Genomic DNA, 14,202 nt, shown 5'->3' with positions numbered 1-14,202 from the left:
CATCCCTCTTTCTACCTATGCCATTGGTCTCGATATGGACCACGACCTCCAGCTGTTCACCCTCTCCCCCAGAATGCCCTATGTCCGTTCTGAGACATCCTTGACCCTGACACCAGGGAGGCACCATACCATCCTGGAGTCACGCCTACGGCCGCAGAAACGCCTCTCCAATCCCCTAACTATTGAATCCCCTACCACTACAGCTCTTTTATTCTTTGCCCCTTCCCCCTGTGCAGCTGAGCCACCCATGGTGCCTCGGCCTTTGCTCTTGCTGCACTCCTCAGAGGCACCATCGCCCTCACCGGTGCTCAGAAGAGAATATCAGTTAGAAAGCGAGATAGACTCAGCGGAGGGGGACTCCTGTACTACCTAGCGTTCTTCATCCATCTAGTGGTCACCCACTTCCCCTCTGCCTGCATGCTTTTAAGCTGCGGGGTGACCACCTCCTGAAAAATGCTATCCACATAGCTCTCAGCCTTGTGGATGCACCGTATTGACTCCAGCCGCCGCTCAAGCTCCGAAACGCGGAGCTCGAGTAGTTGAAGCTGGAGACATCTCCTGCTCACATGGTTCTCTCGGCTCCACAGGACTGAGCTGCCCTGCCATCCCTCTAATTAGACATATCTGATTATAAAAAAGTGAGAGAGAGATACTTATCAATGATGCAGGGTTTATCCTCCCGCTGCTTGCCAGGGCCTCCTGCTCCTCGCCGAACCCCAGGCCTCCCGCTCCTTGCCGAACCCCGACTTGCGCTCCCTCAAGTCTTGTGGCAATGAACCCACAATTTTATGGCAGCTTTTGGACTCTCTCTCCCAAACTCTCTCCCGAATTCACAGCAAGGGACAAGTCAAAGAAGGACCATGCAAAGGTGAGGAATTGGTAGGAATTAGATGCATAATTATGAAGATCAGAACAACAGCAGCAATTGGCACCAGCATAATTGTCAATAAAAGGAAGAGGTCAGGGCCCAACTCTTACTGCATGAAAGAATATTGTAATAATGAATATAAAATTATGTGATATTTAATTTTTGAAATCACTCACGTTGCATGGAACAGAAACTCCCATAGATGTCATTCAATAATCAATGTAAAACACTCTGATTGGAGCTACTTTCATCCTTAATTGATATTGACCCCTTCAATTGTCTCCACTTTACAAAAGATCTTCCTCTAACAGGTGGTAATCTTGTGAGTTTGAGTTCCCCTGATTACGGAGTTACATTCTCAGCTATGGAACTGTGGAGACACACTCCTCTGAACTGCTTTATTGCTGGAGGTCAACTTGGAGCTGCACTCAGAGTCCTGGAAACAAGCTGTCCACTCTTGGGCATAGGCAGCAGAATAAAAGTTAAAATATATTTTCTTGAGCGTTTAAATATTTTTAAAAATCTCATGTAATCAAAGTCAATCTAACTACGATTTAAAAAAATCCATGATAACTGGCTCTCGCTCAGCTAGAATTCCCATATCAGCTTAAATGCTAATTGATGAATCCACGTGTCACCAGCTGATGATTTTGTAGCGGTGCTTCTTCTGTACCTCCAGACGTGGCGATGTTTTATGTGTAGCTGAGCTCCTGGAATTGTTACTGACATTACAGTCTAAAATGCACACAATTTGTAGAAGAATGGGGGAGTATTTGGACCTTGATGCACCCACATCATGAGAACAATTTCGGGACCAATGCCCTGCAGCCTTAAGGATGCCTCAAAAAAGTCCAACCCACAATCAGGTTGGGAAAGCTTCCTAGCATTCATGTGGCTATCTAAATCAGGTGCCATGTAGAGGTGATGGTTCCCTTTCTTATGTAAATGAGGCCTAATGCCCATTTTAGCACCCAGCACGACACTGGACAGTGATGAGTGGGGGCTGGTGTTGTGCAGAAGTGCTTCCCCTGACTCTAGTCATTGCAATCATTCCCTCCCCCGCCTCCCTGCTGCCAACTGCAACCCTCCTCCTGGGACTAACCTTCAAGCGAGGCATTTGTCATCTCAAGTGCATAAGCTGCCTGTGGAGATGCCGGAAGATTCAAAGCAGCATTAACCCCTTATGAACTACACAGTGGTTATCTATAATTATTTTATCATCTCATACTAGCTAATCATAATCCTAATTGTGTTGCCTGTGTCTTTTAAAATATAAAAGTGCACTTGAGTTATTCCAGCTTGTAAAAACAGTGAGCCGTTATTTTGATATTCTTCATAACAAGGTGACTGAAAACGTGCAATTAAGCTAACTATCAGCCCCGCTCATTTGACGTCTAACAGCAGATCACAGAAAATCAACAGCTTCCTTATCATAAGAGATATGGTCGACTTATAGGCATTGCCGTGAGACCACTGACATGGGAAATGGTACTTTAAATATATGAATGCTATCAAGGAGGCTCAGGATAAAAATTAAATTCATGTCATTGGGGCTGGGAAAGTGAATCCTCTGATACCTCTCCACCCACAGGTGTTGTTATAAATGCAGGTTTCTTCTACTTACTGGGGCTGAAATTCATCTTGGGCGGAGTGTAAAGTCGGGTGATAGCGAAGTCGCAGCCCATGTATAGAATGGACTGCCACTTTGATATCACCTATTTTGCATATGCACCCAAGACGAGTTGCAGCCCCACTGGGTCCTATTTTGCTTTTTTAAATACTTGGTGTTTTCTATATATTTTTTAAACGTTTTATATTTTCTAACTTCTTTCTTTTTGAATAAAAAGAAGTTTGCAATTATTTTATCAAAATTGAACTCTGCAAGTTTAGAACATGGCTTATGCTGGAACAGAGCATGGCCACAGTTTGACCCAATCTCAATTTAAATAAATTAACTGCGAAAGGAAAATAAAAAGGCGGACTGTTTTGCTTGCACTTTCGGTCATTTCCTCCATTGCTATCAACACCACTGGCGACTGCCTGACAGAATCTCCTACTGGGATAATAGCATAAAACCATGTATGTTTTTGATCTGTTTATGTCAGTGCCACACGATCACGTGCATTTACCCACTGAGGAACCTGAACCCCACTGAAATTTGTTCTGAGGTGTAAACAGTAAAATATGCAGTAAATAGATTTGAGTAAAGACCATTCCACTTCAGCATGTAATCAAAAGCTGTAAGATAAGGTTATGACTCACATGCTGTTGAAAAGCTCTCGGTAAGTTTCATCACCTTTGCCTTCTGACATCAAACTGTCCAATTTGTCTATCAGTTTTGCCTCCACCTGAGAAGACATGTATTGAGTAAGCTCATTCATTAATTAGTCTCCTGACTGATTTGTACAGATATATATTTTTTTTACATTTTGTGCTCTAAGCAACACTTGTGTGAACTGGCAAGACGTGGCCTAGAAATTTAATTGTGCCCGAAAACGGTCATGCAGGGGATGGGGTGCGGGCTGCACGTGCCTGTTCGCATTGTGGAAGTGAAATAGATGCTGCCCGCTCATTATAACTCAGGCTTGCATCCAGCGCTACTGATTGGCTGCATGCCTATTAAAGGCAACCAGTACCTCTTAAAGGGGAGGTGCACTCTGTCTGTCTGGAGCAGGGAACATATGTAAGGAGAGCTATCTGCAAGTCATGCAGATTGGGCCCGCAGGTTCTCTGATGCTGCTTTGGAGGCCCTGGTCCATGTGTGGACAGGACAAGAGAGATTCTGTTCCCTCATGGGGGCAGAAAGCCCTCCAGGTAACATTTCCGCCAATAGTGGCAAGAGGTCACAAAAGAGATTAGTTCCAAAAGCTTAGCTCCCAGGACATGGATGCAATGCCGGAAAATGTTCAACAACCTCACCAGATATGTTAAGGTAAGAATACTAATTCCTTACTCTCTACTCACACCTTCGGCCTCACTATTCACAATACTCCCCTTCCCCGGTACCCATCACTCTTCTGCAATCACTGCAGCACACTTCACCATCTCTTTCTCCTCATACTCACCACTATTGCAACTCTCACTTCTGCACACCTCACATCTTACGCACTGCATACCAACTATTCGACTGTGACAGGCACCTTCTCTGAACAACTCACAAGACTCTCACAAACACACTCCCTTCATTCTTATCGGACAAGGTAGCGCAAAACCTCCGCCTGGAGGCTACCACCAGAGGTGTCCAAGCCTGCCTGCACCTCCTCTCCCCGATGAAAGAAAACTTGCTGGCCATCACGGGCAGGGGGATAAGTCATTGCTGTGGCAATGCTGGAGGAGACAATCACGCAAGATATTGCCACACCTTATCCCCATTTTCCCTTCTTGCTTCTCTCTCACCGTACACACGCTGTGTGATAAACTGCAGCTACTTTCATCAGCCACTTCTCCCTCAGCTCCTCCCTCACATCAAATGCTAAGCCTTGTCCCTCTCTTTCATTTCAGGTGCTGAATATGTGGAAATATCTCTGCTACTTCAGGAAAAAGAGGCCAGCCTTCCTGAAAATCCAACTTCACTTTATCTGACCAGCTCAGATATTGGTATCATGTGTACTTTAGAAACTAGACGAGAGGAGGGGTCTTCATCAGTGGTGAATCACTGGACATAAGTGGGCAGGAGCTAGGGCAGAGGGGTAGAACACCTCAGGTGCCAGCTCGCCGGAGGGCAAGATCGCATACTACTAGCTTTGCTACACTCAGAAGCAGACTTCGAGAACCCAGGGTACCCAAGAAGACTGATGGGCAGACATCCGGAAAAGCTAAGTGCACTGGGCAGCCTGAACGAGTATGCACACAATGGCTCAGAGCATGAAGGAATCCAGCTTCAACTTGTGTCATGGCTCGCAGAGCATGGAGACCATTTTGTCTAACATGGAACATTTGCCCAGCTCCATGAACATGACAGTGGCGTCCACCATGATGGAGTGTCTGCTGTCGGCTAATTCTACAGCCATGGTAGCTTGGACAGCTGCCATCTTGGCTTTGGGGATCAGTGTTGACAGGGGCTGCCAGAGTGTCACATCACTCCTGCACTCTGTGCTTGCGCAGATCTATAGGCGTACTGAGGCGCATCCCCCAGAAGAGTAGGCTTGGCTCCATGGGAGAGACAGTTGCTGTCCTCTCTGAAGATGACAGCATGTCTGCTCCTCCACCACCCATTCTGCCAGTGCCCTTTTTAATGCCACAGCCAGTTGGGCCAGATTGCCCCAGCCCACATCGAGATGCCCACAGGTGCTCGAGGTTACCCACCACGACCATCTGAAGTGTCCTTAATGTAAGCTCAGCAGCCTTCCAGCTCCATAGCTGTAAACTGGGCAAACAGTTTGTAGGAGCACAGGATAAGTAAACAAGCACAGAGGACAGGCACTAAAGGCTTGCACAAGGGTGATTCATTATTATTTCTGTTCATTATTAGGTATAAATGGAATTCAGTATTTTTTTTAAAATTGGTTCTTGTTCTGGATTTGGTGTTGAGGTTAACATTTATAGTGAAGTGAGGGCAAGACCTATAACCCAAAGGAATGGCTCCAGAGATGAGGGTCTTCAGTTACGTGGATAGACTGGAGAAGCTGGAGTTATTCCTCCTTGGAGCAGAGAAGGTTGAGAAGAGATCTGACAGAGATGTTCAAAATCACGAGGGGTCTGGACAGAGTCGTCAGAGAGAAACTGTTCCCATTGGCGGAAGGGTCGAGAACCAGAGGACACAGATTTAAGGTGTTTGGTAAAAGAACCAAAGGCGACACGAGAAAAAACTTTTTTACCAAGCGAGCGGTTAAAATATGGAATGCACTGCCTGAAAGGGCGGTGGAGGCAGATTCAATTGTGGCTTTCAATGGGAATTGGATAAGTACCTGAAGGAAAAACATTTTCAGGGCTATAGGGAAAGGGCGGGGGAGTGGAACTAGCTTAAGTACTCTTGCAGAGAGCCGGCACATGCTCAACGTGATGAATTCCCTCCTTTTGCGCTGTAACCATTCTATAATTTTATGAAGGCTGGACTGAAAGAAGACAATCCGATGGTGGTAATAATGATTATGGGACTATTAGTGTATTGGGGATGTCTTATTACGTTAGCACGCTAAATAAATTTAAGTTGTTGCTTCGCTGCAAACAAGCTGGGTCTTGATGGAGTTGAATTATTTTCTATTCCAAAAGATGCACGGCTGGTGATGGGGAGCATGCAAGGCAATCTGGGTGTTGTCTATGGCATCTTGCACCCTGGGGAACAACATGCATTTATATAGCAACCTTCAACATATAAAATGTCCCAAGGTGCTTCACAGACAAAATTAGACACCAAGCACTGGGGAAAGAGCAGGAGAGTGAGACTAATTGGACAGCTGTTTCAAAGAGCCGGCATGGATATGATGGGCCGAATGGCCTCCTTCTGAGTTGTATCATTCCATGATTCTATGATAAGGAAATATGAGGACTGGTCACCAAAAGCTTGATCAAAGAGGGTAGGCTTTAAGAAGTGTCTTAAAGGAGGAGAAAGAGATAGACATGCCAAGAGGGTTAGGGAGGGTATTCCATTGCTTAGGGCCCAGACAGCTGAAAGCATGGCCGCAAATGGTGAAATGAAGAAAATCTGAGTTGTAGAAGGAAACCTGCAATGTGGGAAAAGCTGAGTGCTCTCGGAGTCTGCTTCGCCCTGTTCATGGGGAAAGAGATATTGGATTTCTTCCTGACGCAGAGAGCCTTGGTGACCTCCCTGACACAATGGTGGACTGCAAATTGTGAGATGCTTCTCACATCACCTGCTGCAGCCTGGAAGGAGCCAGTTGCATAAAAGTAAAAGACCAGGATGACCTTGACAGCCAGACATTGCTGTCCATGCCCTAGTACGAAGCTCAAGTTGTGGCTGCAGCAGGTGACATGATAAATATGGTGGGACTCCTTATTTTTGAAGTGGAGTCATCCAAGAAATTGTTCCTCAGTGAAGTTCACGTAGGTGAAGTGTTCCCTGAAGACCCACTGTGGGTACAGCCTCCTGCTCCTCCTCTTCTCTCTTCTGCGAGCTGCTCCTACTCTCTCCTGTCTTCCTTGCTGCTCCCCTCCTCCTCCTCCTCCAGCTTTAAAGGTAACCCTACCAGACCACCCATCACTGCAGTAAAACTGTTTCGAAGGCAGTCAAAAACAGTGAAGCGTCAGCAAAAACTGAATTAAGTTTTCATGGTCAGCAAACAGGCCAGACAAAGTTAACCACCAGCCTCACCTGACCAGTCAGCAGCTAACCTGTACATAACAGAAAATGTAGGTCCCTTATTTAAATCTTTTAAGCGATGTGCCCCACAGCCAAGCTGAGGGGGGACTGCCCTTGGCTGATCATAAAAGGAATCCAACTGCTCATTCCATGCTCGGATATATTTGAGGTCACACAATAATCTGCCCATTTGCTTAAATGCCTTCGGATGATACACACCTGGTCAAGCAGCTATACATTTAGATTATCTGGAACCACTGCCAGAAATCGACACTTCAACATTAGTTGATAGCCTTGAAATCTGTTACATTTCCCCTCCTAGCCACAATTTCAAAGTGTCTTCTGAGCTCTGTGACTAATCCTCTGATGTTGCAGAAAGCTGTATACAGCACTTTCTTTCAGTTTTGCCTGGGTGCTTCAGGTGTTTTGTCATAAGCAGCAGGGATAGCACATTTTACAATTTCGTAGTCCGCACCATCCACTGGATCCACATGAGAAAATGCTGCAAGTGTTCAGTGCTAATGATGGCATTAACCTTACACAATGTGAATGAACTAAAGAAGCCACGAAATATATTACAACAAAAATGCTTCATTTTTGCCACAAGGATGTCCAAGATAAAGATGGCGGGAATCCAAATTTAAAATAAAATACAGCTTCCTATATGATCAGTGAGTGTTTACAGTGAAAGATCGCTCAAATAGCCACATGTATCTTGTATGGATTTGAATATCTGAATAATGAACTGCAATAAGTAAGTCTCTAAAGTAAAATACATAAACACGATCAGCCTTAGTGCCAGAGGAAGAAAAACACCTCCTCCACCATCCTCCCCCTCTCAGTATGAAAGCAGAGACATTTCAGATCTTAACCACTTAACCCTTCAAATTTCATAGAGTGTTGGCTGTTATTAATTTTCAATCTGCAAAATGATATATAAATCAATATTGTAACATATTTATACAATATAAATGATAGTTTCATAGGTTCATTACATTATTTTATTGAAATATAAAAGATCACCAATTTCAAAAAAGCTCGTAGAGTCCAATGGATTTACCACAAACAAATATACATTCTGTAACCTCTCTGAAATGATATTTATGCATCAGCTGAACATTGCTAATATTTCTTAAATGTTGCGATGATTTTATTTTGGGGGTGGGGAATTTATAGAGCACAACCTGTTTGAAATTTCCAGTTCGTCTCTGCTCCCAGTCCATCATATCATGAAAAATTGGAATCATCACATTCCGAAGGTCTGCCTGGGGTACAAGAGTCACTTCAAGAAATGGTCCAATAAGTCCCGGAATAAAGTGTAGCTTGTGCTCTCCTATAATATAATCAATAATAATTTATTTTATTTAAACAATTGACATTATATTGCGGATTTCGGCAATTAAAAAGAACAAATCTGTTGTCCTTTACCTAGGTTTTGCCACATGCTGAAGATTTCACATCCCATCATCACCCTCATATCTCCATATCTGTAATTTAATTTGAAAATCTATGATGATGCACATAAAACCAACAAGTGACATCCGAATAATAGAAAACATTTAGTTCCAGCAACCCAAGCATAATAATGAGAAGTTCTTTTTAAAAAACAGATGTATAGCCTTTGTACTTAAACAGAATCAATAATGCAACTTACTTTTCTAGAACTTTTTTCCTTTTGGAAGGTGAAAAAATCTCCAGCTGAAGGCAAGGCTGATTGATAAATATTACTGCCAAATAGAAGTAAGAATCCCACACCTGCGGAAGATGAATTTATAATTATATTCAGATTTGAAATACTAGAGAGGTACTTTTATGACCATTTAGACTGGCAACCAATGTGACATTAGTGCAATATATATATATATACATCCACTAATGTACCCCGAAGACTTGAAAAAGCATTTTTATTTTAAAAAATGATTTGCAAAGTTTATACGTCGAGATGATCTCATGGCTAAAACGGTCACATGGTTGCAAAATTTACAAATATACAGAAAAAATGGTGGATGTTCCCAGAATCATAGAATCTTATAGCACAGAAGGAGGCCATTCAGGCCATCGTGGCTGTGCCGGCTCTTTGAAGAGGTATCCAATTAGACCCACTCCCCTGCTCTTTCCCCATATTGTGGAACCAACCAGGGAGCAGACTATTTTAGATCTGGCACTGTCTAATGACACTGGATTAATTAATGATCACATAGTAAAGGATCCTCTTGGGAAGAGTGATCATAGCATGGTAGAATTTCAAATACAGTTTGAGGGTGAGAAAGATAGGTCTGAAACTAATGTCCTGAACTTAAATAAAGGCAATTACAAAGGTATGAATGCAGAGTTGGCAAAAGTGGACTGGGAAAATAGATTAAAGGGTAAGACAGTAGGTGAACAGTGGCAAACATTTAAGGAGATATTTCATAACTCTCAGTAAAGATATATTCCAGTGAGAATGAAAGACTCTAAGGGAAGGAAGTAAAGGATGGTATCAAATTGAAAACAAGGCCTTACAATGCTGGGAAGAATAGTGGAAGGCCAGAGGATTGGGAAATTTAGAAACCAGCAAAAGATGACTGAAAAAAGAGAGAAGATAGTTTGAGAGTAAATTAGCAAGAAATATAAAAACAGACAGTAAGAGCATCTACAGGTTTATAAAAAGAGTAGCTAAAGTAAACATTGGTCCCTTCGAGGATGAGACTGGGGAATTAATCATGGAAAACAGGGAAATGGCAAAGACTTTGAACAAATAATTTGTATCGCTCTTCACTGTAGAAGACACTAAAAGCATCCCAATAATTGATAATCAATGGGAGAGCTTAAAACAATCGCTATTACTAGAGAAAAAGTGCTAGGCAAACTAATGGGACTAAAGGTGGACAAGTCCCCTGGACCTGATGGCCTGCATCCTCGGGTCTTAAAAGAAACGACTGCAGAGGTAGTGGATGTATTGGTTGTAATCTATCAAAATTCCCTAGATTCGGAGGAGGACCCAGCAGATTGGAAAACTGCAAATGTAATGCCCCTATTTAAGAAAGGAGGGAGACAGAAAGCAGGCAACTCTAGACCAGTTAGCTTAACATCTATCATTGGGAAAATGTTGGAGTCCACTATTAAGGAAGTGGTAGCAGGACATTTAGAAAATCATAATACAGTCAAGCAGAGTCAGCGTGGTTTAATGAAAGGGAAATCGTGTTTGACACATTTGCTGGATTTCCTTGAGGATGAAATGAGCAAGGTGGATATAGGGGAACCAATAGATGTTGTGGATTTGGATTTCCAGAAGGCATTTGATAGGATGCCACATAAAAGGTTGCTGTACAAGATAAGAGCTCACGGGGCTGGGGGTATGGATAAAGGATTGGCTAACTAACAGAAAAGAGAGAGTCGAGATAAATGGGTCATTTTCCGATTGGCAAACAGTGACTAGTGGGGTGCCGCAGGGATCGGTGCTGGGGCCTCAACTATTTACAATCTATATTAATTACTTGTATGAAGGGACCAAGTGTAATGTAGCCAAATTTACTGATGGTACAAAGATAAGTGGGAAAGCAAATTGTGTGGAGGATGCAAAAAATTAGCAAAAGGGATATAGATAAGCTAAGTGAGTGGGCAAAAATCTGGCAGATGAGTACAATGTGGGAAAATGTGAGGTTATCCACTTTGCTAGGAAAAATAAAAAAGCAAATCATTTAAATGGGGGAGAGATTACAAAATGCTGAGGTACAGAGTGATCTGGGGATCCTTGTACATGAAACACAAAAAGTTAGCATGCAGGTACAGCAAATAAGTAGGAAGGCAAATGGAATATTGGCTTTTATTGCAAGGGGGATGGAGTATAAAAGTAGGGAAGTCCTGCTACAACTGTGAGACCACACCTGGAGTACTATGTACAATTTTGGTCTCATTTTAGGCAAGATATACTTACATTGGAGGCAGTTCAGAGAAGGTTAACGAGGTTGATTCTTAAGATGAAGGAGTTGTGTTATGAAGAAAGGTTGAGCAGGTTGGGTCTCGTGTCATTTGAGTTTAAAAGAATGAGAGATGATCTTATTGAAACATGTAACATTCTGAAGGGGCTTGGCAGGGTTGATGCAGAAAAGATGTTTCCCACCTGGGGGAATCTAGAACAAGAGGACATAATTTCAGAATAAGGGGTCGCCCATTTAAAACGGAAATGAGGAGAAATTTCTTCTCTGAGGGTCGCGAATCTTTGGAATTCTCTTCCCCAGAGAGCTGTAGAGGCTGGGTCATTGAATATATTTAAGGTGGAGATAGACAGGTTTGGAATGATAAGGGAGTCAAGGGTTAGGGGGAGCGGGCGGGGAAGTGGAGTTGAGGCCAAGATCAGATCAGGCTAAATCTTATTGAATGGTCGAGGGACCAAATGGCCTACTCCTGCTCCTATTTCTATGTTCTTATATCCCTGCAGAAATCTTGCACGATACTTTTCACTGTAAGTTGGCTACTTTATGATAATAGGATCATTACATCATGTAACGTACAACGTATTATTGTGTGACTAAGGCAGACATATATATGAGCTAACCTCTCGCTTTACAGTTTCAAAGTCTAATTGTTGCTGAGAAATACAGCTCAAGATCAATTAGAATTTAATTGTTATTTAGCGAGGGATAGTTGTTGGTTGGAAGGTGCTGTAAATTTACAGCGAATGGTCAGATATAAAGCTGGATTGTCGAGAACACAATGGAGTGGTTCAGCAATTCATTTTTTGATGAATGTTTGTGATTGTAACATGAAATGACTGACTTAGTTTCTGTTTAAAAATAAATACTTCAACACTTTGAAGTGTAATGTCTAGAATGTGACATACACTCTCAAACCTTTACTCAGACACATACAGCTGCGTACAGTAGCTGTACAGTAGCACTGTAAATAGGCAGGGTTGAGTAACTTACCAGCAAAAATCTGTATATATCTGAAACGTAAAAATATAAATGAAGGCAATGCTACAAACAGATACAACATTCCAGTTTTTCTTTTTTTATTTGTTCCTGGGATGTGGGCGTTGCTGGCAAGGCTGGCATTTATTGCCCATCCCTAAATGCCTCCAAAAAGGTGGTGGTGAGCCAATTTTTTGAACCCTACAGTCCTGGAGGGAGTTCCAGGACTTTCATCCAGCAACGATGAAGCAACGGCGCTATATTTCCATGTCAGGATGGTGTGTAACTTGGAGGGGAACTTGCAGGTGATGGCTTCCATGTGCCTGCTGCCCTTGTCCTTCTAGGTGGTAGAGGTTGCGAGTTTGGGAGATGCTGCCGAAGAAGTCTTGGCAAGTTGCTGTAGTGCATCCTGTAGATGGTACACACTGCAGCCACTGTGCACCGGTGGTGGAGGGAGTGAATGTTTAAGATAGTGGATGATGTGCCAATCAAGCGGGCTGCCTGGTCCTGGCTGATGTTGAGGTTCTTAACTTTTGTTCCAGCTGCACTCATCCAGGCAAGTGGAGAGTATTCCATCACACTCCTGAGCTTGTGCCTTGCAGATGGTGGAAAGGCTTTAGGGAGTCAGGAGGTGAGTACTCGCTGCAGAATACTCAGCCTCTGACCTGCTCGTGTTGCCACAGTATTTATGTGGCTGGTCCAGTTTAAGTTTCTGTTTAATGGTGATCCCCAGGATGTTGATGGTGGGGGATTTGGTGTTGGTAATGCTGTTAAATATCAAGGGGCAGTGGTTAGACTCTCGCTTGTTTGAGATAGTCATTGCCCGGCACTTGTGTGGCGTGAACGTTACTTGCCATTTATCAACTCAAACCTGAATGCCGTCCAGGTCTTGCTGCATGCTGGCATGACGGCTCCATTATCTGAGGAGTTGCGAATGGAACTGAACACTGTGCAGTCATCAGCGAACATCCCCATGTCTGACCATATGATGGAGGGAAGGTCATTGATGAAGCAGCTGAAGATGGTTGGGCATAAGACACTGCCCTGAGGAACTCCTGCAGCGCTGTCCTGGGGCAGTCATGATTGACCAACAACCACAACATCTTCCTTTGTGCTGGGTATGACTCCAGCCAGTGGAAAGTTTCTGCCCTGATTCCCATTGACTTCAATTTTACTGGAGTTCCTTGATGCCACACACTGTCAAATCATGATCATCATAGGCGGTCCCTTGAACGAGGATGACTTGCTTTCACACCAAAAGGAATGAGTTCACAGATGTTTCAATGAAGGACTCGATATTCTAGTCCTGAATTCGAGGGATGGAAGATGCCTGTGCTGGGAATTTGTTAATGTGTGGTGACTGTTGCACATCAGCCATCACACGGGCTTGACAGAGCTAGGCCTTTATCCAATGCCAATGGCAGGACGACTGGAGACCTGCTCTGCTGCATGGACCTAGTGTGCACACATATTGCTGTGTGGGTCGGTTAAACGCTGCTTTGATGTCAAGGGCAGTCACTATCAGTTCACCTCTCGAAATCAGCTCTCCCTGTTTGGACCAAGGCTGTAATGGCATCTGGAGCCGAATGGTTCTGGCAGAACCCAAACTGAGCTTTGGTAAGCAGGTTATTGGTGAGTAAATGCCGCTTGATAACACTGTCGACAACACCTCTGATGATTGAGAGTAGACTGATGGGGCGGTAATTGGCCGGATTGGATTTGTCCTGCTTTATGTGGACAGGACATACCTGGGCAGTTTTTCACATTGTTGAAGCTGTATTGAACAGTTTGGCTAGAGGCATGGCTACTTCTGGAGCACACATTTTCAGCACGACAGCCGGGATGTTGTCGGGGCCCTTAGCCTTTGCTGTACACAGTGCGCTCAGCCGTTTCTTGATATCACGTGGAGTGAATTGTATTGGCTGAAGACTGGCTTCATTGATGGTGGGCACCTTAGAAGGAGGCCAATATAGATCTTCCACTTGGCACTTCTGGCTGAAGATGGTTGCAAACTCTTCAGCCTTGCCTTTTGCACACGCATGCTGGGCTGCGCCATCATTGAGGATAGGGATATTTATCGAGCCATCTCCTCCAGTTAGTTGTTTAATTGTCCACCACCATTCACAACTGGACATGGCAGGACTGATCTGATCTGTTGATTGTGGGATCACAGCAGTCTACAG

General features: G+C 43.7%; 1 protein-coding gene across 1 annotated transcript in view; it reads right to left on the bottom strand.

Moving 5' to 3' along the window:
- The window catches only part of LOC139280730 (dedicator of cytokinesis protein 4-like), a 511,619-nt gene that overhangs the window by 139,239 nt on the left and 358,178 nt on the right, over positions 1–14,202 (bottom strand). The window contains exons 29-32 of the mRNA XM_070900388.1: positions 8,782–8,882; positions 8,556–8,614; positions 8,312–8,460; positions 3,131–3,216 (exon numbers count right to left, since the gene is read on the bottom strand). Coding sequence (XP_070756489.1) covers positions 3,131–3,216; positions 8,312–8,460; positions 8,556–8,614; positions 8,782–8,882 — 395 coding nt within the window. The remainder of the gene's footprint in view (positions 1–3,130; positions 3,217–8,311; positions 8,461–8,555; positions 8,615–8,781; positions 8,883–14,202) is intronic.

The sequence above is a fragment of the Pristiophorus japonicus genome, chromosome 15 (assembly GCF_044704955.1).
Source record: "Pristiophorus japonicus isolate sPriJap1 chromosome 15, sPriJap1.hap1, whole genome shotgun sequence".
Classification (NCBI taxonomy): domain Eukaryota; kingdom Metazoa; phylum Chordata; class Chondrichthyes; family Pristiophoridae; genus Pristiophorus; species Pristiophorus japonicus.
This window is presented reverse-complemented; position numbering and strand designations above follow the sequence as displayed.